At 46.5% G+C, this 27043-nt stretch overlaps 1 protein-coding gene across 2 annotated transcripts; it reads right to left on the bottom strand.

Moving 5' to 3' along the window:
- Window positions 1–387: 387 nt before the first annotated feature.
- On the bottom strand, window positions 388–26241 carry SLC22A14 (solute carrier family 22 member 14). Of its 2 annotated transcripts, none has more exons than XM_070776058.1 (11): window positions 25986–26241; window positions 11731–12245; window positions 10942–11045; window positions 10580–10734; window positions 9447–9615; window positions 6096–6216; window positions 5756–5853; window positions 5284–5498; window positions 3478–3586; window positions 2660–2863; window positions 388–733 (listed from the first exon to the last, which is right to left on the bottom strand). In XM_070776058.1, the coding sequence occupies exons 1-11, from the start codon at window positions 26056–26058 to the stop codon at window positions 556–558; spliced, it is 1941 nt and encodes a 646-aa protein (XP_070632159.1). In that variant the 5' UTR covers window positions 26059–26241; the 3' UTR covers window positions 388–555. The 2 variants fall into 2 exon arrangements, with proteins under 2 accessions (XP_070632159.1, XP_070632160.1); XM_070776059.1 differs by having other exon boundaries at window positions 388–724.
- Between the last annotated feature and the right edge of the window lie 802 nt (window positions 26242–27043).

Below are 27043 nucleotides of genomic sequence, written 5' to 3'. Positions count from 1 at the left end.
GTTTGGGAAAAGCAAAGGAAAGATGGCATGAGAAAGCCTTGTGCCATGGCACAAATGGGAGACCTTCTCATTATTCCTTTACATTCCACCCCTCCCTTGACAGGTGCGCACACAGGGGTGGGCCTGTGGAATTTGTCCCCAGCCTACACCCGAAGCAGGAAGCCCAGCCACACTAGTGGACACCTGAGCTGAAGGATGTGGGCAGCATGGAGGTGAGTGCTGCCCTTCCCAGTCCTGGCCCTCACAGACGTGACCCACCCCCACACTCCAATCAGATGACTTCTCGCTGTCCCCAGAGGCCAGCGGAGACATCAAGGACCACTCTCCTCCAGGCTTGGGCCCCTGGGTCCTCTGGACACAGTGAATTTTGACCTAGTCATCTCAAGTGAAACATGGTACTTTTATTGGAATGAATCACACACTAGCTCCCTGAGAGGTGGGAGGGCTGGCCTTGGAGCAGGACTGACCCTGCCCCCCAAGTCGAAATAGGCCTAGAATTCACAGCCCCATATCCAGCCACTCAGCTCCCACCCGAGGGCATGCAGGGCCTGGTGCTCAGTCCTCCTCCTTGTCTACTGTCTCTTCTTTAGATTGCAAAGACGGGCTGGAGAGGCCATCGTGGTCTATGCTTGTCAACCTGGCGTTGAGAATGGTGTTCTTGGCCGCTTCCTCCGTCACATCGTCACTCAACATGTCCTCATTCGAGAGTTCCTCGCTTATGCTCCTGGAGAAACTGTTGGAGAAAAAGTCTGAGCTGCATCCTTTTAGGAGCTGAGAAAACAGGCCAGGCCTGGCTGTGTATTCCTGAGAGGCGGGGCTTTCCCATGCCTTGGTGGGTCCCCAGCCAAGCTTCTGTGTGAGCCTAGGAGGGGTCCTCGCCTCCAGAATCAGGCCTGTTGCATCTCCCAACCCGGGTCAAACCCTTTGCTCTTCTGCATCTTTGGGATGCCGTTTACCATCTTCATCACTGGCATTTACTGGGCACTTGCCTTGTGCCACTGTGCCGACCACTCTACTATTTATTTATTTAATTTTGTTTTTTGGCCTCACCACACGGCTTGCAGGATTTTAGTTCCCCGACCAGGGATGGAAGCCCAGGTCCTTGGCAGTGAGATCACAGAGTCCTGACTACTGGAATGGCAGGGAATTCCCGCCAACCCCTTCATTTGGCTTTAACCTTCCCAATTCCTATGAGAGAGGAAGGCTAGGGTCTATGTCTTCACCTCTCTATGCCTCAGTTTCCTTAGCTGTAAAATGAGGGATAGTGACAGGACCTGCCTGTCACTACTGCACGTGGTGACTGTTAGGACACAGGTGGAAAGGCATGCAATGAGAACAGGCCCTGACACATGGGAAATGCTCCATGCACGTTATCATCCCATGTCGCAGATACTGAATCTCAGAGGTAGTAGGTCACCTCCCTGTGCACATGCTGGCGAGTGTGAGCAGAATAGAGCTCCAGGCTCCCTGGCTCCGGAGCCTGTGCTTTTAGTTACCATGCTGTCCCTCTGCTGCATGCCAGTCCCCCTCTCTACAACGGACCAAACGCCTATTCATCCTTCAAAGCCCTACTCAAATATCCCTTTTTCTGGGAAGCCTGCCCCAAATCCCTAAAGTAAAGCTCCTCCCTCCTGGGGTTCCTATAGGTCCTGTATATTCCTGTGTCAGAGTCCATTGGTGAAAACTGTTTGCATATCTGTCTCCCTCGCTCAAGCCTTGGAACCTCTTACCTCTGACAGCCCGGCTCTGGTACCATGCCTAGCTCAGGGGCTGTCAATGAGAGTTTAAACAAGGAGACAAGGGAAGTAGACCGATGGTGGGGAGGAGGACTGAGGAAGCCAGTGGCAGAGGCCCCTGTGCTATGAGCAGAGGGCACTGGAAGACATCAGGCAGCCTCTGCCCCTCCCTGTTGCTCAGGTCCAGGGAGAGAGTTGTGGGCTCTGCTGGCCTAAATCCTAGGAGGAGTGTTTCTACCAATCCTGACAAGCCTTCTCCAGGGGCACTTAAGAGACCAGAGACCAGAGAGTCCATAAAGCAGTTGGGTGGAGCCCATTTCCCAAGCGGGGTCCTGGGCTACTGGGGCCAAGAGGCCAGAGTCATCAATCAAGACTGGGTCCCTTTGGTGGCTTCCCGGGCTGCCTACTGGTTAAGAATCCACACGACCACTGCAGGGCGTGTAGGTTCAATGCCTGGTCAGAGAACTAAGACCATCCATGCTGTGTGGTGGTATGGGCAAAAAAAAATCATAATAAAAGACTGGGTCCTTTTTGAGGAACTGGGAGTTCAGAAAGGATTGGAGAAATACTCAGAAAGATGATTCCAAGCCAGTCCTCTGTGCCCTGGGAGGGGAGGAAGCCCAGAGCATCGCCACGGGCATCACCCGTGTAGACAGGCATCAGGGGATGAGGAAAGAAGAAGGTCTGCCCCACGCTGGGTCAGGAGAGCCAGACAGGATGGGAGCTGGCAGAGGCTGGGCTGGACCAAGGCAGGTGGCAGCACCCAGGAGAGCGAGGGAGTCTGTGTGAGTACAGAGTAGCCTTGGTATCATAGGCCTCCTGGCAGCAGGGCGGGGATGGATAGTGTCTGACATGCTCTCATGGCCAACAGCTTGAAAACCAGGCCCTGTTCTGGCCAGAGTCCAGAAGCCACGCACACTCACCTTGTATGTGGGGCAATGTGCTCCAGGGTATCAGGCAGGGGCTGATCTTGCGTTTCTGGCATACTGGAGCAGTAGAACAAAGCCACGAGGGCCGAGAGGCAGCAGAGAATGATGGCTAAGATGGCAATGTTCTGGCTGACGAGTGTCAAAGAAGAGATGCCTCCAGCTGCCCAGACCAGAGACACTAGACCCAGACCTGTTGCCCTGGAAGGGGAGGTGAGAGTTCATTTGGAGGCTTTTTGGGCCCAGCGACTGGACTGGGTGGGAAAAGCAGCTTCCCAAAATCCCACACCCTCATCTCTACCCTGTCCAACTCACTGTGCAAACTTGGAGAATTTAGTTCCTTGTTATTGCAAGGTAGGTAGTAATTTTTTATGGAGCCAGGAGTGGGAGAATTATAAGGCTCATACACCATAGTGTGGGTGTGTGAGGGTGGCTGGGGAGGGGGATACTACAGCCATCATCAAGGGTTCCTCTGGAGAAGGGCCTGAACCTCAGAGTGGCCCAGACACAGTTTAGGCAGTCAGTGCAAGTCAGGGACTGGAGTCAGACAGCCTAGGTCCAAATCCCACGTTTGCCATCTGCTATGTCTGACCTTGAGCCAGTGCCCTTACCGCTCTGATTTCATGTCTGAATTAGGGTTGATGATGGTGTTAGGGGGATATTTAGGGTGAGAGCTAAATGGAGTAACCCATGTAAATTACTGAGCAGGGTGCCTGTCACCAGGTGAATGCCCAGTCTCAGCTGCTGTTATTCATTCTATTACTGCCCACCCCCACCCATACCCCGCCCCCACCATCACCCACCAGGCCCCCTACCTGAGGACAGTGGGGAAGAGTTCAGAAGTGTAGATGTAGAACATGGTGATGGAGGCGGCCAGGTTGAACTCTCCAAGCAGGGTTATCAAGACCACGAGGGATTTCAACTCTGTGGCCAGACAATGCAGCCGCCTGAGTCTGTGGCCACCCTTCCCTCGGGGCAGCCTGGGGAGGCCTGCCCACTGGCCCTCCCTCAATCCCCCTCAGAAGGCATCTGGACAGTCCACCCCCCACCACCTGGTCAGCTGGCCAGCAGACTCAGAGAAGGGTCAGTCTGCTAGAGGGAATAAGTACATGAGCAGGCAGAGCTGGTCAGTAGAGTGGGGCCCGTGTGGGCTCTCGGCCAGCACCCACTGTGTGGACTCCACTCCTGCATCCCTGCCTCCAGGCTCTCTGTGATCCTCCACAGGTTCACCGAGGCCCAGCTTCCCCCACCCCACCGCCTGCTCCTTCTGGAGCATCCATTCAGCCCCAGCCCGGCATCTTGTGTGCCTGGCTGCCTGCTCAGGGCTCTCCCCACTTCTCCTTCATTCTCTGCCAGGTAGAGAGGGGTAAGGGGGCATTTAGTCCCCGGGGCCTGAATGGCTAGACATTCCAGGATGCCCAACTCTGGGGAGCCAGATTATACATTGGAAGAGGCAGAAATGATTTCGGGAAAGCCCATTCCTCAGGCCTAGGGGAGTTGAACCCAGGCTCACTGACCTGGAGCCAGGAGTTCCAGCTCCTCCCCTACCAGCCTCTGCGGGACCCTGCCCTAGGCCTCCTCCCCATGCCCAGCTCTGGGTCTGGCTTCACTTGGCTCTGGGATGAAACTGGAGACCTAGTTTTGTTTACTGGGGATTTTCCTCCTAGTCTGTCTAGTTTCAGACAGTTCTGCTTAAATCATTATAGACCCACATTTTAAAAAAAACCACTGAATAATAAAAACTGAATAATGGCTTTGTTTCTTCTGTTTTGTTTTAGCCAGTCAACACTGCCAACAGCAGGAGAGGGAGAGAAAGGGTCCAGGTCAAGACACACAAAATTGCAGCCCCCAGGGAGAGTAAGGGAATGCCATGAGGCAGATCCTGGACACAGCCTCCCTGACCCTGGCCCCAGAGGCTGAGGGGGCTCCTGTGGTACCCATTCTGATCAGGTGAATGAATGCTGACATCTTAATGTCCACATCTCAGCCCTGCCACATTCTGCCAGCCTGGTGACCTGGGGCATATGCATTGTTCTAGGACTCTGCAATTTTGAAAATACTGAGAGTCCGCCCTCCCATTTCCTTCCCTGGTTCTGAACTGACAGGGCACGGGGCATGGGGCCCCCCTGGGAATGAGTGGCCTCCATGCAAGAATTGTTCCTGAGAGTTTGGCCCAGTGTTATGCTCAGTCTTCAGTGGGCAGTTGAGCTTTTCCTGGTGAGGCTACAGATGACACAGGGCTGGGGTGGCAGTTGAAGACTACTTCTACTGCCTCTGTTCGCATTTAATTATTGATGTGGGTAGGACTCGAGGGGAAGAAGGCTGCCCGCTCTCCTGCCCAAGGACGATTCCTCTGAACAGCACCTCTTACCCTCCCAGGACCCTGGGACCTTCCAGTGCCCTGTCCTGGGAGGCCCCTCTTCACCCATTCTAGAGAATGGTTCCCTTCTCAGGAAGTGCTAGGGCCACTATAGGGCTGGCGGGCTGTGGATGCAACAGGCTGACCCCCAGGGTGTTGTGTTGCCTGGATAGGGGCAGGAGGCACGAGGAAGGGATTCGAGGAAGCTAGAAGGTTGGGGGGTGCCATCAGGGAGGCGGAAAGGGGGTTGTGGAGGCTGTACCTGATGGGAGCGTAAGGCTAAGGAAGCACATGATGGCACCTTGGAACAAAGTCACAATCAGTGTTCGTCTCCTCTTCAACTGCTCGATGAGAAAGATGCAGCAGAGCCGGGCGGGCACCTCCATCATGCCAGGAATCACTTGTGTGAGGTAGATGTCCACACCCAATTCCTTTATCTTGAGGCCCAGCATGTAGTAATTGCAACCGACGGCAAACCTGGAATTCATTACCGGAAGAGAGAGACACTCCAAGAAAGACACACGGAAAGCCAGGGCCAGGAATAAAGACAGGCAGAGGAGAGCATGGCAGGGTGGCCATGGAGGACAGGAACAAACACAGAGATCTGGGTTCTGCGGGCTGCACCAGGGTTCTCAGGCCTTGCTCCCCCACCGGCCCCCCAACATCTATTCTCTCCCTGGATCCCTGAACTGCAAGCCCGTTTGCAGTCCCTGCCGCCAGCCCCGGGTACTCACCATATGCTGCACATCACCAAGGTCAACTTGCGGAGGTCCTTGTTGCTATAGAAGTCCAGGATAGAGGCCGAAGCCACCTTCTTTCCAGGCAGTTGCAACTACAGGACAAGCAGGACCGGCCACAGCAGGGCCAAGACCCCAGCTTGCTCCCCGCCAGCGGGACTCACGAGGTTCCCTGCCCTCTGCCTCCCAGGGCCAGCCTGGCCTCTGGCTTTTCCCTGGCAGGGTTCCATTTTGCCATCACTCTTTTCCTCAAGCAGTGGGCTGGGGACACCCTCTGGGCCGAGGTCCCATGTAGCCCTCCTGCCCGGGCCCCGACTCCAGGCCAGAGGTCTCTTACCTTATCCAGCAGACTTAAAGGAATGGTCTTTTTGTTCACACCAGCTGCATAGCACAGCACTTGCTTGGCCTCCTCCAGCTTTCCTTTCATTATCAGCCACCGTGGGGACTCTGGAAGAATCCTGCATGGCCCATCCCTCTCTTACCCATCACTCCAAGATGGCCCCATCCCAGCCTCAGCCATGGCCATTCTGTTCCAGCATGAGGTGACTCAGATGTTGGAGGCTTTGAAGGTGACCATCATCTTTGGACTCCCATACCCACTCCTGCCCAAGCCATTCTACAGTATCCACCACTGCTCAGTGACACCCCGGCCACTGGCTGCTTCTGCACCACAGCTTCTGTCCCCCTCAGCCACCTCTAACAGCTATTTTCTATCTTAGGGGTTGTCCACACCTGCCCAGACATACTGAGGCCTCTTCCCTCTGCATCCACATCCTCTGTTAGAGCCTCGTTCTCGTAGTTGGGGATTCTCCTGTTTCCTATCTCCTAATAGCCTGGAGAGTATGGGAGACAGGACCCCAGTTTTGACTGCAGGGCCCAGCGCCTGCCTGGGTGAATGGAGGTCTCTACTCCAGCCCACTTCCTCCTGGTTACATCTCCCGTTGCCTTTGACCTCAAAATAACCCTAGGTCCTTGGTTCTTCCTAATCCTTCCAAGTTGAAGAACCTACACATTTTAACATTTAAAGCACTTCTTAAGTGTCCTTATTTTATCAGTCTGTTAATCCTCTGCCCAACCCAGATCTAGTATGACTATTCCCAATGTATTCTCAGCCTCAGGGCCTAGTGGCTTGCCCAAACTCTCAGAGGCGGAGCTAGTATGAACCTCAGTCCCCTGGAAAGGCACTCTCAACAAAACCTTGCCATCAGCCCCTGCTGATTTCTTGTAACTGTCCCTCTTCCTGCCCCAACCTGGACTCTGCAGCTGGCCACTGTACACACACACCCAGGACTCTAGAGACAACTTCATCCCCTCTACCTGCCCCTGCTCCTGTTCCCTACCCCCTGCAGCCCCCCAAGGGGCCAGCAACCAGTCACCCTGTTATCCTCCTCCATTCTAAGGCTACAAAACTGTCCTCAAGTCATTAAACTGGGATGTCTCCAAAAAGATGGGAGATTGACCACATGCCTACTGAAATAGAGGAGTGAGGAGCTTCCCTGGTGGTCCAGTGGCTAAAATTCCATGCTCCCAATGCTCGAGTTTGAACCCTCATACGGGAACTAGTCGCTCAGTCATGTCCAAATCTTTATGAGCCCATGGACTGTAGCCCACCAGGCTCCTCTGTACCAGGGATTCTCCAGGCAAGAATACCAGAGTGGTTGCCCTTTCCTTCTCCAGGGGATCTTCTGGACCCAGGGGTCAAGCCTGATCCCCCAAGCTGCAACTAAGAGTTTGCATGCCACAAGGAAAATGGAAGATCCCATATGCTGCAACTAAGACCTGGCACAATCAAATAATAATAAATAAATTTTTTTTAAAAAAGGAGTGAAAAAAGATACCAACCCTCAAGTAGGAGAGATGGGAAGAAAGATTTGGCAAGTACATGAAGCCCAGAAGTGGATGAAGTGGGCCGACTGGGCAGGCAAGGCCCGTGCCGCACAGCTGGAGAGGTCAGAGAACCTTGCTCCTGGCTTCAGAGGACCCTGGAGACCCCAGCCCTCAGATGTGGAATAGTTGGCACTGAAAGCATAGGAGAGGCTGAAACTGAGGAGGACCCTGTGAGGATCCTGGGTTGGAAACCTTTCTGTGTCCCCCGTTTCTTGTTTGTAGGGAACAGACTCCAACCTCCATGAGTGTCCCTGAATGCCAATGGACTAATCAGGGAAGGGAGGGGATGCAGAAACAAGGAAGGAGCAGCCAAGAAACAGCAGTGCAGATTTGGGGCAGGGTCCTGGCTCAGCCTCAAGGGATACACATAACAATATCTTCTGAGTTCTTTATGAAGCCCCCAATAAATGGAAGCTGTCAGCACTCTTCATTCCAAAGAAGACTACCTAAGGCCCAATTAAAGGAACCAGAGAAGCTCATCAAAAGATTACTTGAGGACTTCCTTGGTGGTCCTGTGGCTAAGACTCTGTACTCCCAATGCAGGGGGCTGGGTTTGACTCCTGGTCAGGGATCCCACGTGCCATAACTAAAAAGATCCCATGTGCTGCAACAGATTTGGCACAGCCAAATACATAAAACAAACAAACACACACATATATATATATATATATATATATATATTTTTTTTTTTTTTTTAATATTACCTGAAACCAGATTAGAGGAGTATAGTTCCTGCACATACCCTAATCTTATTAGCAACTCCGCCCTTGAACCATTACTATAAAACTCCTCATTGAATCCTCTCGGGTTGGGACAGTTTCTGCGACAGGAGCCTGCAATAAGGCTTATTCTTTTCTGTTTCACTCAAAACTGTGTCTCTAAGATTTGATTTGCCATTGGTGCACAGAGGCTGAGTTTTCAGCATCAAGGGTGAGGAAGAAGGGAAATGAAATTAAAAAATGAAATCAGAGAAAAAAGGAAGAATCGAATATAACATGGAACTTTTTTACCTGAAATTTCAGCTGAATTCCTAAAGCTGTTAAGAATGTCTGATAACCTCACCTTCTAAAGACAGGTATTACCACCTTCAGGACAGCATTTATTATTAAAAAAAAAAAAAACCACCACGGCCCAGTGGCCATCTTCCTTTGCCAACTAGAAAGGCTAGAAATTTCCTGTTCGTGGAAGTGAGAGTCTTGAATCTCTTTCTCTCCCCATGTTGCTCATCTACTCATGAAAGACACAGTCTTCAAGTCATCTACTCAAGCCTGATGAAAAGCACAGTCTTGGAGAAAGGGAGTCTGTCCTTACATTCTGTGGCAAGATGATCCTTGCTTCACCCAGAACTGCCAAACCCTTAACACGGTGATTTCAGTTTTCTCCCTCTCTGCCTTCTCTTTTGTTCCTCTCCTTTTGCCACCTGGATGACTCTATTTTTTCAGGGCCTCCTCACTCCTCAATCTCCTCTGGCTCCACAGAAGCCACCTCAAGGTCACCAAGACCAACAGATGCGTCTCACCTTTCTTGCCTTCAACTCTGACCATTCCCTAATCCTTAAACTCTTGCCTTTCAACATTTTTTTCTTCTGGTTTTCTGACCACCTCTCTGATATCTCTTTGAGGATCTCCTCTGATGGCATAAATGCTGGGGTTCCAGAGGGTCTGCCTTGTCTCTTTCTCCTCTCATATACTTTCTCCCAGGGAAAATCCCATGCACTCCAACCCTTCACGGACTCCCCACCTTCCTAGTCTCCAGCCCATCAGACCCATCCTTGTGGCATGTCCTATATTTGTTTGCTCACCAGATATAGCAGATGAGGGGGAATATAGGTGTTCCTCCCAACAGAAACAGCAGCCGCCAGTGGGGAAGGCTGTAGGAAAGTCCTGTCAGGAAAACGACTCCCATGGCGAAAAAGCAGTGTCCCAGGATGAAGGCGTAGGCCCGGTACATGCCCATTAGCCACTCGGTGACTATGCAAAGGACAAAATCGTAATCAGCTCAGGGTTCACAAGGCTGCCCTCACACCCAGGCTTCTGAGATGCCCCAGCTCTGCTCAGGGACTGGCGTTCTCCTGCCTGCTTGGGATCTGGGTCCAGAGACAGCACTTCAAAGCCACAGAGAGTGCCTAAGTGTCCCCAGGGCACATTGCAGGCCCTCGCCCGAGCTCCCAACCACAGAGGTAGCCTCCACTTTGTCCTCATCCTGGAAGTTCCCTCTAAACACCTCCTGCCTGACCACACACCTATCACTGAGAAGGCCTGGTCCTGGGCACAGGACTTCACATGTGGCCTGACACATGCAAGGCGTCACTGTCCTTGTCTTTACTCTTAGTGCATCAGTGCTTTGGCCACTTAGAGCTCAGCCTCTGTGGAGGACCCAGTTCCCTCTGGCTGGGACTCTGGAAATTTCCCAGTGGGAAGCGGGAGCGGAGTTCCCCAGCAGGTTTCACACAAGGCCATGGCAGCAATAAATGTATGGGTGCGTGGGAGTTTTGCATCACGGGTTGGGGGTGGGGGGCAGAAATCCCAGCTCTTTCACACAACTACCGTGTGACCCTGAGCAAGTTGGTTAACTTCCCAAGGTTCAAATACCTTCCTCAGCTAAAGGAATAGCAGAATAGTCCCTGCTGAATAGACAGTTGCCAGGATGAAAGGAGTCAGTACGTGCTTACTAGCGACCTGGGCTTTCTTAAGAGTTGAATAGGCATAAGCCATGTAGGTGAAGCAGGGAGTGTGAAGGGGCGGGAGATGTGCGGGGTACCAGGGGGATGATGGTGCAAGGGCAATGTGGGCACAGATTTTCTGGCATCCCTCAGCCTCCACTGGCTGCCAGGTTGGGCCATAACCCTAACTGTCCGGTGGGTTCCCAGCAGGTGCACGCCGGCCCCACCCCCTTCCCAGCGCCCCGCCCCCAGCGCCCTGCCTCACGCCTCACGTAAAGCCGAGCTGCTGATGGCGTAGCCCACCACGGCCTGGGACACACAAAAGCGGAAGAATATATACTGGTTAAAGCTGCTGACAAAGGCTGTCCCGAAGCCGAAGATCATCAGCTCCAGCAGCGACAGCAGGATGGTGGGGTAGCGGCCCAACCTGCAGGAGTGGAAGGGCGCTTGCGCCGAGACCGTGGATCTCTGCGGGTGGCCCCACTCCGCACTCAGGACCAGATCCTGAGCCGTCCACCCGCCTCTGGAGTGCCCCTTCCCTTGCCTCCCTTAAATTGAGATTCATTGGCTCTGAACGGCCACGAAGAAGAGGGAGGGATGTCCCAGGGCCCAGAGGAAACTCCAAAAGACTTACTTGTCAGTTATGAACCCGAAGAAGAAAGCCCCCGTCAAGAGCCCAGCCAAGAACATGGTATGCACGATTTCCTTGTTTGGTTCCCCGCCACACACCAAGTCAAACTGGGGGTTATATGCAGGGATTGGCCACAGGCCTCCACCCAGGGCCTTCTAGGTCCAGAGACTGAGCCTCCACCCAGGGTGGGCTTTTAGGCAAAACGGGCCAGGGGCAATGGCAGGTAACTTGTGTGCAGCAGGCCTCAGCTGCGTTACCTCTGCATCCCACCTACATCTAGCAGACTCGAGGAACTAGGGCTGGAGAGAGAGACTGGAGACACAGGCCAAGAAAGGGGATAGATGGACAGGTGACTGAGCGAAGGCCAGAATCACCAAAGACTCTTTCCCAAATACAGATGCTAGGCTCCAGGCTAGAGAATCAGATTGGGCAGACCTATGCTGTGAAAGGGCCAGGTTAACAGCTTAGGCTGAGAAACTGTTAAGAGGTACCAGATCAAAGCTGTTCTTTCCCCAATTCTCTAACTTTTGTGATTTTTGAAGGCAGAGCCACAACTCCAGAAGCAATTTCCTGGACAGATGGCAAACACCACCACCTGCCCATACTCCCCAGCCTACTCGAGCTTCCTGGCTAAGATTGGTAAGCCTAGGGCTGGGCAGAAAGAATCCTGTTTCTGCCCTGGCCAAATGCTTCACCTTCGTGGGTCTCAGTTTTCCCCCCACTGTTCAGTGAGGGTGAAGGCACATCTCTGGGGCCCTGGGGTAGCTTCAGACAACTCAGGACAAGGCATACCTCATTTATCAGCGACCGCCTCTTCATTTCAGGATAGATCCACCCATTTTGACATGAGTCTGTGTGATTGAGGCCAAATTGGATGATAGAATGCAGATCCCATTCCACAGGCACGTACATGAGGCAAGTCAGGAAACTGCCATTGGGTGCACGGGGCAGGGTCAGATTCATCTGCTCAGCCTCTGTCAAGTTGCTGTCTACTGCCAGTATCCAGCTGGTGTTGCAATAGGGCTTTTGGGGTGTGAACAAAAAGATATCAGCAAACATGAAGAAGGAGGCCAAGAAGTTGGGAATAAAGTTAAGGGCCACCAGCCTCCGCTGGAATGTGCCAAACTCCCCCACCACATCCATAATGTTGGTTAATTTATCATCCTGGGCATCTATGGCCCTCAATCTCTGTAATAGCATATCCAGAGAACAGGAACGGGGGCTTTCTGCTCCGTCGTGTTGGTGGAGGTTCCTGGGATGAGGATGGGATTTGAACTCTATCTTGAGGCTGTTTTCCTTTGCCATCTCTGCAAAGAAAGGATGCAGCTCAGTCTTCACTGACACCACTTTTCAGAACATCAGAGGCCAGTGTGGGAGCCACTGGCCAGAAAGTGGCCTCTCTGGCTTGAAAACAGTTTAGATCCCAACCTCAATGGCCTCTGTAGTTCCCTCCTCTGTTTCGGAAATTTCTTAATTTGTCCCCCATTGTCCCACCTGTTGGTGACATGTAGAACACTTAAGATTTTTTAATGTGTTAGAAAATGCTCTGTTATCATGAATAGCTAAGTCCTGAGGAGATCCCCTGAAACTTACCCACAGTAGAAACTTTGTTTATACACGTACACACACACATACACACACACACAAGCTGAGGCACAACCAGTCTTGCAAAAGATAGGAGAGGTCTCCGGGGATCATTGCTTAAAAAATTTTTTTTTTGGCTTAGAAGTGGCCATGAACTGAGGCCAAGGTGGGTGGCAAGAAGCCTTGGCTGCAGAGGTGGGGAGCCAGGAATGGTGCCATGGGGTGCCAAAATGGTAGGGTATTGGACAGCAGTAGCATGCCGAGCTGGAAAGGCACGCAAAGTGGAGAAGTGAGGTAGCAAAACTGACTGTAAGGATATTACCTTGGAACAGCAACAAGGGAGTGGGGGGACCTAAGCTTAAAACTCTGTTTTGAGCAGAAACCCTCAGCAGAGCTGAAGAGATCTTGGGTTGGGGTACCACTTGGCTATCAGCAAAAGTAGATGCAAGTCTGCTCGGAAGGAAAGTTTCTCCAAACTAAGCTGGCAAGGTTCTCACAGATTAAGATGAAGCCAAGGACTCGAAACAAATATTATCAAATTCTTGAGAAGTTAAGTCATTCTGAGAGTAGGAGGTGGAAGTTACAATTATGGAGACGGACTTACAATCAGAGGCAAATAGCAGATACTTTGGAGTGAAGACACAACTTGTAAAGTTAAAAGTACGGAATAACAAGTTGTTGTTCAAATAAACACCCTAAAGGGAAGATTAAATAGATGCAACACAAAATGAATGAGACAATAGAAGAGGACTTCCCTGGTGGTACAGTGGTTAAGAATCTGCCTGTCAATGCAGGGGACACAGGTTCAATCCCTGGTCTGGGAAGACTGCACATGCCGTGGAGAAACTAAACCTGTGCACAATTATTGAGCCTGTGCTCTAGAGCCTGTGCTCTGCAGCAAGAGAAGCCACAACAAGGAGAAACCCGTGCACCGCAACTAGAGAGTATTCCCGCTCTTCATAACTAGAGATGCCTGTGCAGCAATGAAGACCCAGCGCAACCAAAAAAGTAAATTAAAAAAAAGAAGAAGAAGATAGAAGATTTAACATGCATCCAGTTGCAGGCTCAGTGGGAGAAAGAGAGAGTTGATATTTAAGGAGATAAAAGCAATCATTTTCTAAAAGTTGAAAAACACAAATCCTTAGACTCAGGAAACAGCATATCCCACTCAGGATAAATAAAAGAGAAATCCACTGTAACACAGCTGCAGAACACCAGTGACAAAGAAAAGATCTTCAAAAACATCTAGAGAGAAGATAGCTCAGTTCAGTCACTCAGTTGTGTCCTACTCTTTGCGACCCCATGGACTGCAGCATGACAGGCCTCCCTGTCCATCACCAACTACCAGAGCTTGCTCAAACTCATCTCTGTCGAGTCAGTGATGCCATCCAGTCATCTCATCCTCTGTCATCCCCTTCTCCTCCTGCCTTCAGTCTTTCCCAGCATCGGGGTCTTTTCCAAGGAGTTGGCTCTTCGCATCAGGTGGCCAAAGTATTGGAGTTTCAGCTTCAGCATCCGTCCTTCCAATGAATATTCAGGACTGATTTCCTTTAGGATTGACTGGTTTGATCTCCTTGCTGTCCAAGGGACACTCAAGAGTCTTTTCCAACACCACAGTTCAAAAGCATCAATTCTTTGGCGCTTAGCTTTCTTTATAGTCCAACTCTCACATCCATATGTGACTATGGGAAAAACAATAGCTTTAACTAGACAGACCTTTATCAGCAAAGTAATGTCTCTGCTTTTTAATATGCTTTCTAGGTTGGTCATAGCTTTTCGTCCAAGGAGCAAGTGTCTTTTAATTTCATGGCTGAAGTCACCATCTGCAGTGATTTTGGAGCCCTCCAAAATAAAGTATGTCATTGTTTCCATTGTTTTGGCATCTATTTGCTATGACGTGATGGGACTGGATGCCATGATCTTAGTTTTCTGAATGTTGAGTTTTAAGCCAACTTTTTCACTCTCCTCTTTCACTTTCATCAAGAGGATCTTTAGTTCTTCTTCACTTTCGGCCATAAGGGTGGTCATCTGCGTATGTGAGGTTATTGATATTTCTCCCAGCAAACCACTTCAGTATTCTTGCCTTGAGAACCCCATGAACAGTATGAAAAGGCAAAAGGATAGGACACTGAAAGATGAACTCCCTAGGTTGGTAGGTGTCCAATATGCTACTGGAGAAGAGTGGAGAAATAACTCCAGAAAGAATGAAGAGATGGAGCCAAAGCAAAAACAATACCCAGTTGTGGATGTGACTGGTGATGGAAGTAAAGTCTGATGCTAAAAAGAACAATATTGCATAGGAACCTGGAATGTTAGGTCCATGAATCAAGGTAAATTGGAAGTGGTCAAACAAGAGATGGCAAGAGTGAACGTCGACATTTTAGGAATCAGTGAACTAAAATGCACTGGAATGGGCGAATTTAACTCAAATGACCATTATATCTACTACTGTGGGTAAGAATCCCTTAGAAGAAATGGAGTAGCCCTCATAGTGAACAACAGAGAGAAGAGAGATCATGGACAAATGCAGTCTTTTGTTAAGAAACAAAACTTGTGGACAATATATTTGGATAATTTTTTTTACTTTCTTTTTGGAGGAATTTTATACTAAAACTGACCAAATCCTTTCTGTGTAAGATAAGACATTTGAACCATTGAGATCTAAGTTGTGATTTTAAGCTTGTTACATTTTTTTCTTTTTTTCCCAGCCTACTCTCCCAGCTTCATTTGTAGTTACTCTGTTCCATGTACAGAGGGTTGTGGTCACTCTGGGTTACCTAACAAAACACTATGAAGTTTCATGTTTACATTCCTGCTCTTCTTCTTAGCTGCTAAACTTAGGCATATCTGCCTGTTACATTTTTATAAGGGTGAAATGTTACCACTACTTTAATTACTGTTATAAATAGCTTTATAATGTTGAAGAATCACTGTTTAAGATTTTTGACTCTTCTTTTTTTAAAAAAGAAACAGAAGTTGTTAAGCAACAAGGAAACCAGGAAGAGTGAAGAGTATCTTCAACATTTTGACAGGAAATAACAGCCAACCTAAAACTGCTTACTCAACAAAATTATCTGTCAAGAATTAGAGTAAAATACAGTTATAGTCACATGTTGAGGCAGCAACACACTGATGGCACTTCTAAAGGATAAGGAGGAGGATGCGCCAAATAAAACGAAATGTATGCGAAAATGCAAAATCCTATAACACAAAAGTCAAGCAAATGGTTTTGGTGGGAATTCCCAGGCAGCCTAGTGGTTAAGACTCTTGAGTGTTCACTGCCAAGAACCTGGGTTCAATCCCTATCTGGGAACTAACATCCCGAAAGCTGTGTAGCATGGCCAAAAAAAGAGAATAGTTTGGATCAGGGATATACGGTGTAGTGAAAAAGGAGTTCAGAAACTGTGTAAAAGAGGAACTCATTAATAAATGGGTCTTAAACTGTTGGGAAAAAAATAAAGGATTAGGAGGAAGAAAATTATGTCAGGACAACCTGAGATGCAGTGGTGAGCAATCAAATATTGCAGTAAATAATAAAAGCTCTGTTCAACTGTAGAATTAAAAAAACAAGATAAGATGGTGGGTAGCAATCATATATGTTAGGATAGGTATGATCAGAACCTGGGTTATCTTAAAATCTTTCTATTGTTCAAGGTAGAGGAGAAAGATGCCAAAATTTCAAAGTTACTTTTTTTTTTCCGGCTGTGCTTCCTGGCTTGCAAGATCTTAGTTCCTCAACCAGGAATCAAACCCATGTTCCCTGTAGTGGAATCGCAGAGTCTTAACCACTGGACTTCCAGGGAAGTGCCTCAAAGTTACATTTGCATTTGATAAAAATTTTAAGGATGACCACTATAATAGTATAGCTAGAAAGAGTAGTGGAAAAAGACTAAAGAGAAAAACAAAACCCAAACCTCAGTCCAGAAAAAGTGAAGAAAAGAAAAAAGAAATGTAGAAAAAGTGGAATTCAATAAACGTGATTGGAAGAATGAATCAAAGTACATTGATTATCGCCGGTTAGTAATGCAGAGACATGGGTTCCATGGGTTCGATCCCTGGTTAGGGAACTAGGATCCCACATGCTGTGGAGCAACTGAGCCCACATGCCACACACCAAGAGAAGCCCTCAAGGGCTATAACAAAGACCCCACATGATGCAACTAAGAACTGACACAGCCAAATAAATAAATAATGAAAACCACAAAGGCTGAAAAGAACGGTCATTTTTTAAAAAAAGATAGTTGGTTTCAGCTTTCTAAAAATCAAATTAATATGCTGTTTTTAAACAGTCCAGTTCAGTTCAGTCACTCAGTCATGTCCCCCATTAACCACATTAACCACAGCACACCAGGCCTCCCTGTCAATCACCAACTCCCGGAGTTCACTCAAACTCATATCCATTGAGTTGGTGATGCCATCTAACTATCTCATCCTCTGTCGTCCCTGCTCCTCCTGCCCTCAATCTTCCCCAGCATCAGGGTCTTTTCAAATGAGTCAGCTCTCCACATCAGGTGGCCAAAGTATTGGAGTTTCAGCTTCAACATCAGTCCTTCCAATGAACACCCAGGACTGATCTCCTTTAGGATGGACTGGTTGGATCTCCTTGCAGTCCAAGGGACTCTCAAGAGTCTTCTCCAGCACCACAGTTCAAAAGCATCAATTCTTTGGTGCTCAGCTTTCTTTATAGTCCAACTCTCACATCCATACATGAGTACTGCAAAAATCATAGCCTTGACTAGATGGACCTTTGTTAGCAAAGTAATGTCTCTGCTTTTCAATATGCTGTCTAGGTTGGTCATAACTTTCCTTCCAAGGAGTAAGTGTCTTTTCATTTCATGGCTGCAGTCACCATCTGCAGTGATTTTGGAGCCCAGAAAAATAAAGTCAGCCACTGTTTCCACTGTTTCCCCATCTATTTGCCATGAGGTGATGGGACCGGATGCCATGATCTTAGTTTTCTGAATGTTGAGCTTTAAGCCAACTTTTTCACTCTCCTATTTCACTTTCATCAAGAGGCTCTTTAGTTCTTCTTCACTTTCTACCATAAGGGTGGTGTCATCTGCATATCTGAGGTTATTGTTATTTCTCCAGGCAATCTTGGGCAGCCAATATTTCCCCATTTTCCCAGAACATACCCATTTTCTGTCTTTTATGCTTCTGTAATAAATCATAGTGCCCCCTTTCCCTCCCACAGGTGTCCTGATTTTGATGACAAATGGTCACTGCAAAAGTGAGAGCTGCTCAGTTGTGTCCAACTCTTTGTGACCCCATGGACTGTAGTCCTTCAGGCTCCTCTGTCCATGGAATTTTCTAGGGAAGAATACTGGAGTGGGTAGCTGTTTCCACTCCAGGGGATCTTCCCAACCCAGGGATCGAACCTGGGTATCCTGCATTGCAGGTGGATTCTTTGCCAGCTGAGCTACAAGGGAAGCCCACTCTGTAAGAAGGTACACTTAAAGCATACGGTCATGAAAGGCTGAGAGTAAAAGGATGTAAAAGTTATATTCAGTTCAGTTCAGTCACTCTGTCGTGTCTGACTCTTTGCAACCCCATGAATAGCAGCACGCCAGGCCTCGCTGTCCATCACCAACTCCTGGAGTTCACTCAAACTCATGTCCATCGAGTCGGTGATGCCATCCAACCATCTCATCCTCTGTCGTCCCCTTCTCCTCCTGCCCCCAATCCCTCCCAGCATCAGTCTTTTCCAATGAGTCAACTCTTCGCATCAGGTGGCTGAAGTATTGGAGTTTCAGCTTCAGCATCAGTCCTTCCAATGAATATTCAGGACTGATTTCCTTTAGGATTGACTGGTTTGATATCCTTGCTGTCCAAGGGACTCTCTCACAGTTCAAAAGCATCAATTCTTTGGTGCTCAGCTTTCTTTATAGTCCAACTCTCACATCCATACGTGACTACAGGAAAAACCATAGCTTTGACTAGACAGACCTTTGTTGGCAAAGTAATGTCTCTGCTTTTTAATAAGCTTTCTAGGTTGGTCGTAGCTTTTCTTCCAAGGAGCAAGCGTCTTCTAATTTCATGGCTGCAGTCACCATCTGCAGTGATTTTGGAGCCCAAGAAAATTAAGTCTGTCACTGTTTCCATTGTTTCCCCATCTATTTGCCATGAAGTTATGGAACTAGATGCCATAATCTTAGTTTTCTGAATTTCTGAGTTGAGTTTTAACTCAGATTTTTCACTCTCCTCTTTCACTTTCATCAAGAGGCTCTTTAGTTCCTCTTCACTTTCTGCCATTAGGGTGGTATCCTCTGCATATCTGAGGTTATTGATATTTCACCCACAATCTTGATTCCAGCTTGTGCTTCATCCAGTCCAGCATTTCACAGGATGTACTCTACATATAAGTTAAATAAGCAGAGTGACAATATACAGCCTTGATGTACTCCTTTCCCAATTTGGAACTAGTCTGTTGTTCCATGTCTGATTCCATCTGTTGCTTCTTGACCTGCACACAGATTTCTCAGGAAGCAGGTAAGGTGGTCTGGTGTTCCCATCTCTTTAAGAATTTTCCACAGTTTGTTGTGATCTACACAGTCAATGGCTTTGGCGTAATCAGTAAAGCACTAGATGTTTTTCTGGAATTCTCTTGCTTTTTCTATGATCCAACGGATGTTGGCAATTTGATCTCTGGTTCCCCTGCCTTTTCTAAATCCAGCTGGAACATCTGGAAGTTCACAGTTCACATACTGTTGAAGCCTGGCTTGGGGAATTTTGAGCATTACTTAGCTAGCGTGTGAGATGAGTGCAATTGTGCGGTCATTTAAACATTCTTTGGCATTGCCCTTCTTTGGGATTGGAATTAAAACACCTTTTCCAGTCCTGTGGTCACTGCAGACTTTTCCAAATTTGCTGGCATATTGAGTGCAGCACTTTAACAGCATAATCTTTTAGGATATGAAATAGCTCACCTGGAATTCCTTCACTTCCACTAGCTTTGTTCATAGCGATGCTTCCTAAGGCCCACATGACTTCGCATTCCAGGATGTCTGGCTGTAGGTGAGTGATCACACTATCGTGGTTATCTGGGTCATGAAGATCTGTTTTATATAGTTCTTCTGTGTATTCTTGCCACCTCCTCTTAATATCTTCTGCTTCTGTTAGGTCCATACCATTTCTGTCCTTTATTGAGCCCATCTTTGCATGAAATGTTCCCTTGGTATCTCAGATTTTCTTGAAGAGATCTCTAGTCTTTCCCATTCTATGGTTTTCCTCTATTTCTTTGCATTGATCACTGAGGAAGGCTTTCTTATCTCTCCTTGCTATTCTTTGGAACTCTGCATTCAAATGGGTGTATGTTTCCTTTTCTCCTTTGCCTTTTGCTTCTCTTCTTTTCTCAGTTATTTGTAAGGCGTCTTCAGACAACCATTTTGCCTTTTTGCATTTCTTTTTCTTGGGGATGGTCTTGATCACTGTCTCCTGTACAATGTCACAAACCTTTGCCTGTTCTTCAGGTAGTCTGTCTATCAGACCTAATCCCTTGAGTCTATTTGGCACTTCCACTGTATAATGGTTAAGAGATTTGATTTAGGTCATACCTGAATCATCTAGTGGTTTTCACTACTTTCTTCAATTTAAGTCTGAATTTGGCAAGAAGGAGTTCATGATCTGAGCCACAGTCAGCTCCTGGTCTTATTTTTGTTCACTATATAGAGCTTCTACATCTTTTCAAAGAATAGACATCATATAACTCTTTTTTTTTTTTTTTTCTTTTTGGCCAGCTGTGCAGCATGTGGGATCATCCCGACCAGGATCAGGGACTGAACCCCGGTCCCCTGCAGTGGGAGAGTGGAGTCTTAGCCAGGGAAGCACCAGGGAAGTCCTAGACCTATCTTCTGACTGTTGTTGTTTTAGTCACTAAATCATGTCTGACTCTTTGGGACCCTATGGACTGCAGCCCTCCAGGCTCCTCTGTCCATGGATGTCCCAGGCAAGAATACTCAAATGGGTTGGCATTTCCTTCTCCAGGGACTCTTCCTGAGCCAGGGATCAAACCCGCCTCTCCTGCATTGGCAGGCGGATTCTTTACTGTTGAACCACCAGGGAAGTCCCATCTTCTGACTATGATGTAATTAAATTAGAAATCACTAACAAATGGTTAATTTAAAATATATATTTCACACAGGCGTAATACAGTTACATTAATCCATCACAGTCTGCATTCCACCCTGGGATCCCTCCAGCTTTTAAATAATTTTTAAAAATTTTGTATATGGTATAGTTCATTCTTTGGGCTGTAAAGTTCTATGGGTTTTTAACAAATGTGTGGAGTCATGTATCCACTGTATCAGACAGATGTCTCACTGCCCTAAAAGAATCTGTTCTCCACTTATTAAACCCTGCTCTCTCCTCTCAAACCCCTCTCAATGACTAATCTTTTTTACATGTATCTTGCTTTTTCTGCAGTGTCATCGATGTGGAATTATAGCGTATATAGCCTTTACAGACTGGTTTCTTTCACTCAGCAGTATGCATTGAAGGGCCATTCACACCTTTTCATGGCCTAATAGCTTGGTTTTTTTTAATCCCTGAATATTATTTTTCAGTGTACGCATGTACTACAGTTTTGGTTTTTTTTCCATTCATCTATTATTGAGGGATATCTCAGTTGTTTCCAGTGTTTGGCAGTTGTGAATAAAGCTGCTATAAATATTTGCATGCAGGTTTTTCTGTGGACAAAATTTTTAAGTGGGTTGTGTAAATACCTAGGAACACAAATGTTGGGTCATATGGTAAAACTATGTTTAGCTTTGTAAGAAATTGGAAACTGTTCCAATGTGGCTGTACTATTTTGCACTCCTACCAGCAATGAATGAAAATTCTTGTTATACTGCATTCTTGCCAGCACTTGATAATGGTTTATTGGACCTTAGCCATACTAATAGATGTGTTCTTTTTATTTTTTCATTCTTTTAAACCGCAATTCCCTGATGACAAATAGGGTTTCTGTGGTGGTGCTAGTGGTGAAGAACCTGCCTGCCAGTGGGTCAGGAAGACCCCCTGGAGGAGGACACAGCAACGCACTCCAGTATTCTTGCCTGGACAATTCCATGGACAGAGGAGCCTGGCATCACAAAGAATCGGACACGATGGAAACAACTTAGCACGCATGCACAATGTCAAATAATGTTGAGCATCTTTTCATATGCTTATTTGCTATCATGTATCTTCTGTGCCCATTTCAAAAAATTGGGATGTTTACTTCCTCATTGTTGAGCTTTGGGTTATTTGTATATTTTGGATACAAACCTTTTATTAGATATTTTTTGCAAATATTTTCTGTGGCTTGTGACTTCCCTTTTTATTCTTAATAGCATCTTTTGCAGAGCAGAAGTTTGCTTTAATAAAATCCAATTTATCATTTTTTTCTTCCATAGATTTTGCTTTTGCTGTTGTATCTAGTAATTCACTGCCAAACCTTTTAGATTTTCTCCTAGTTTGTCTTCTAGAAGTTTTATATAGTTTTGTGTCTATGACCATTTTGAGTTAATTTTTATAAAGAGTATAAGATCTGTGTGTACATTAATATTTTTTACATTGTATTTTTGCATATGGTCATCCAGTTATTCCAATACCATTGTTGAAAAGACCATCCTTTCTCCATTGGATTGCGTTTTTTTCCTTTGACCAGTTAACTATATTTAGGCAGGTCTATTTCTGGAGTCATCTACTCTCTTTCATGTTTCTGTGTGTCTATTCTATTTGCCAATACCATGTATTTTGATTATGGAAAACCTTACAGGAAGTCTTAAAATCAGGTCTTTAAAGCCTCCAACTTTGTTCTTTCTTATTACTGTGTTGAATATCTCTTAATAAGTCTTTTGTCTTTCCATCTGAACTTTAGAATCAGTTTGCTGATATCTGTAAAACAGCTTGCTCTGCTTTTGATTGAGATTATATTGAATCTATAGATTAGTTTGGGAAGAACTGACATCTTAACAATATTGAGTCTTCTAATCCATGAACATGTAATATACATATATTTTTTCTAAAATTTTATGAATACATATTTTAAGTTAATAAAAACTTTGAATATCTCAGAAGTCAAAGAAGAGATCATAATGAAAAATTTTACACTATGAAAAAGTTGAGTGATAACAACACAAATGCTTATAAGTGAAAATTATAAAACTTTATACCATTCATATCAAACTTATGGGCGATATAAAAAGTGGTACTCTGGAAAATGTATAGTTTTAACTTGCTTTATAATAGAAAATCAGAAAGACTGAAAATTAAAGAACTAAATGCTCATCATAAGAGAAAAAAGAACAAAAGAATAAACCCAAATAAAGGAAAAAGATTATAAAGTTAAGACAGAAATGGAAACAGTGAACAAAAACAGCCAGATACGGAAACAACACCGTGTCCATCGGTGGATGAATGGATACAGATAACGTGGTATTTCATTTCACACAATGAAATACTACTTAGCCATGAGAAAAAACGGAGATCCTGTCATTCGTGACAACGTGGATGGATCTCGGGGGCATTAACACTAGTCAACAGACAGAGAAGGACAAATACCACAGGCTTATCACCTATATACAGAATTTTTGTTTAAAAAAGAGTCAGACAAGTGAAAACAAAGTGAAAGTGATTTCTGGGAGTGGGAGAAAAGAGAGAGGTTGGTAAAAGAATAATTACTTTCTACTGTAAGATGAATAGGCCTAAGGATATAATGTAAAAACATGTGACTATAGTGGATAACACTACATTGCATAATTGAAATCTGCTAAGACAGCAGAACATAAATTTCTCACCAAAAATCATAATAAATAAATAGGTAGGTAATGGATGTGTGAACTAACTAGATGGAGTCCTTTATATATATATATATATATATATATATATATATATATATATACACACACACACATATATACACACACACACACACATTTATTCCTGAGTTTTCCATCCTGTTCCATTGATTTATATTTCTATTTTTGTACCAGTATCATACTGTTTTGATGACTGTAGCTTGGTAGTACAGTCTGAAATCAGGAAGCCTTATTCCTCTAGCTCCATTTTTCATTTTCAAGATTGCTTTGGCTATTTGGTGGGGTCTTTTGTGTCTCCATACAAATTTTGAGTATTTTTGTTCTAGTTCTGTGAAAAATGCCATTGGTAATTTGATAGGGGTTATATTGAATCTGTAGTTTGCCTTGGGTAGTATACTCATTTTTGACAATACTGTTTCTTCTAATCCATGAACATGGTATATCTTTCCATCTGTTTATGTCTTCTTCGATTTTTTTCATCAGCATCTTATAGTTTTCAGAATACAGGTCTTTTGTCTCCTTCAGTTCAGTTCAGTTCAGTTCAGTCAGTCGTGTCCGACTCTTTGCGACCCCATGAATCGCAGTACGCCAGGCCTCCCTGTCCATCACCAACTCCTGGAGTTCACTCAGACTCATGTCCATCGAGTCAGTGATGCCATCCAGCCATCTCATCCTCTGTAGGTAGGTTTATTCCTAGATATTTTATTCTTTTTGATGGAATGGTAAATGGAATTGCTTCTTCTTTTTTTTTTTTTTTTGGAATTGCTTCTTAAATTTCTCACGACTTAGTGACTGAAGAGCAACAACAAGCAAATATACCTGATAGCCCTTGCTGCTGCTGCTGCCGCTAAGTCGCTTCAGTCGTGTCCGACTCTGTGCGACCCCATAGACGGCAGCCCACCAGGCTCCCCCGTCCCTGGGATTCTCCAGGCAAGGACACTGGAGTGGGTTGCCAGCCCTTGGGCCACAACTAATGAGCCCCTGGGCTGCAACTACTGAAGGCCATGTGCCTAGAGCCTGTGCTCCATAAGAGAAGCCACCAAAATGAGAATCCCATACACTGCAATTAGAGAGTAGCCCCCATTCTGCACAACTATAGAAAGCTCGTATGTAGCAACAGAGACCCAGCAGAGCCAAAACTAAATAAATAACATAATTTTTAAAAACCTTTAAATTATAAATTTGACTACTCAAAAATGAACATTGTAAAGTAAAAAACCACACAACTGGGAGAATATATAACAAACATGCATCAGTCGGGGGATAAAAAGGATCAAGAATGTGTAAAGAGGCCACAAATCAATAATAAGACAATATAAAAATGGCCAAAAGACATGAATGGGCTTTTCAATAAGAGAAAATATAAACAAACATATGAAGAGATGCTCAATCTCTTTAATAATAAGGGAAATGCAGATCAAGACCACAATTTACACTTTGCTTGAGAAAATTTAAGAAGTCTGACAATACTCAATATCCATTTTTCATACATTTCAGGCAGGAGTATTCATGGTTCCATTTTGGAAAACAATTTGGCATTGTCTCGTAGAGCTGAATATCCTCACACCTTGAGTGTGTGTGTGTTGTGTCCAACTCTTTGTGACCCCATGGACTGTAGCCCTCCAGATTCCTCTGTCCATGGGATTTCCCAGCAAGAATACTGGAATGGGTTGCTGTTTCCTCCTCCAGGGGATCTTCCCCACCCAGGGATCACACCTGTGTCTCCTGTGTCTCCTATATTGGCAGGCAGATTCTTGACTGCAGAGCCACCAGGGAAGACCCAACCTCACACCTTATGACCCAGCAATTCTATTCCCACTTGTATATTCTGGGTAAACATTTGTACACATGATCCAAGAAGAGTATCAAAATATTCATGATAATACATTCCAAATATGGGAGGTGGGGAAAAGAGCCCAGAAACCCCATCAAGAGAGGAAGGGATAAACTGTGGTATATTTCTCTAATGGCATACAATACAGCAGTGAAAATGAATACACTTCAGTTATATCTCTCCAGATTTGACCAGCCATTGCTGGATTTGTAGATACAAGGGACTATTAGCCAAGGAATTGTGGGCAGTCTCAAGAGGCTGGAAAAGGCAAGGAACTACATTCCCCACTAGAGCCTCCAGAAAGGAATACAGCCTTGTGACACCTAATTTTAGCCAAGTGAGGCCTATTTTGGCCTTCTGACCTGCAAGACTATAATACTTCTGTGTTCTTGAAAGCCAGTAAGTTTGTGGTAATCTGTCACAACAGCAACAGGAAACTAGCAGAGTGTGTACGTGTGTAAGGTTGGAGAGGGTGTCACACAATAGAGGAGACTTCCTAGGGAGGGAGGGAAAGAGGGGAGTGAAGGAGGGAGGGATGGAGAGAACTTTTGTTTTGCTCACAAAGATTTAGTTTGGGGCCTGGAGCCAGCTTCTCTGGTAGAGTTCCCTTCAGTGTCCCCCAAGCATCACCTGAATGCCCAACAGGGGCCTGACAGTCTGCAAGAACCTGAAGCATTTGTTCCCAAAGGTCCCCAACCAAGTGGACAGGCCCCAGCAACTGATTCCCAATATAAAAAGAGGAAACTGAGGCCTGGGACAGGGAGGTACAGCCAGGAGCAGCCCCCTTTCTGAGGGCAGGAAATGGCCAGATGCTACATCTTAGAACTCACGCTTCTTGGGAGGGCAGTCTTCTTCCATAGACTTCCCACAGTTGAACAGGGTCCGGCAGGCTCCTGTCAACATCTATACTGAGAATGTGGCCCCACAATTCCTGGGTGTCATCATAATCGAAACCCTTCACACCCTCCCAGCCCTTCCTCCCTAGAGACAGGACCACAAGCTAAAGCCAGGGCCCACCTGACCACAATCCAGGCCCAGCCGGACCCTTGGAAGCAGAACCCTTGGGTTCCATGGTGTCCAGGGAGCAGTGTCACAATGGGGTGGGTAGGTCCTGGGGTTGGGTAGGATGAGGGGGAGCAGCATTCTACCACTGGGGCACACCTGGCCATAGGCCCTAGGAACAGAAGGGGCAAGGCAGACTGGGAAAATCTCCGCATGAGCCAACCCCCTGCCTTCATGCAGGCTGTGCCCAACACCCAGAGCACCTGCCTCCCCCATGATGGCTCCACCTCCATTGTGGGAAATCCTCCCATCCTTCCAGGCACCACTTGCTCACCTTCAATCCCCAGGCCTAAGAAGAAAGAATGGAGAGGAAAGTCAAGGGAGGGACAGACGCTCCGCTCAGCTGCTCCCAGATCCCCACCCAGGGGAGGAGGGAGTGTAGGTTAAAGTTTTCCTGGTGGGAAATTTGAGGAGTGGCCATAGGATGGCTTTTTCTTTCTCTGAGAGGAGGATGAGAAGCTATCTGGTAGGGGGTAAGAGGAAGGGAGACAAGCAGAGTGGACCTGAGAAATAGCCACCAGTGAGAATCGGAAAACAAGCTGACTTGAAAAGCTGGTAGGAATACAAGGTGCTGCTAAAGACTCAGGAAGTACTGCTGACTGTGGATTCAGAGAAGAGAGCCGCCAGTATGATGCTCTCTAGCTGTGACCAGCTCTTGGGGTGCAAGCAGAAAGAAGGCGGACAGTTGGGCTAATGTGCTGCTATGATTGTGCTAGTTGGACTGTCTTGTAAGGGAGGCCAGCCCAAGAGATACAATGTGGGGGTCCACAGGGAGGGGCAGGAGATGAAGTAGGGTTCCAAGGAGTCATTTGCCAGCACTTTGTTC

This window comes from Bos indicus, chromosome 22 (genome assembly GCF_029378745.1).
Source record: "Bos indicus isolate NIAB-ARS_2022 breed Sahiwal x Tharparkar chromosome 22, NIAB-ARS_B.indTharparkar_mat_pri_1.0, whole genome shotgun sequence".
Lineage (NCBI taxonomy): Eukaryota > Metazoa > Chordata > Mammalia > Artiodactyla > Bovidae > Bos > Bos indicus.
This window is presented reverse-complemented; position numbering and strand designations above follow the sequence as displayed.

Excerpts from the sequence above, each read along its gene's own strand:
- SLC22A14 (XM_070776058.1), bottom strand. The coding sequence starts at position 26,058 with ATGTTGACAGGAGCCTGCCGGACCCTGTTCAACTGTGGGAAGTCTATG. Across the intron at positions 12,246-25,985 it reads AGACTGCCCTCCCAAGAAGC|AGATGGCAAAGGAAAACAGC; the intron begins GTGAGTTCTAAG and ends CTTTCTTTGCAG. Across the intron at positions 6,217-9,446 it reads CCCCTCATCTGCTATATCTG|GATTCTTCCAGAGTCCCCAC; the intron begins GTGAGCAAACAA and ends TGGGCCATGCAG.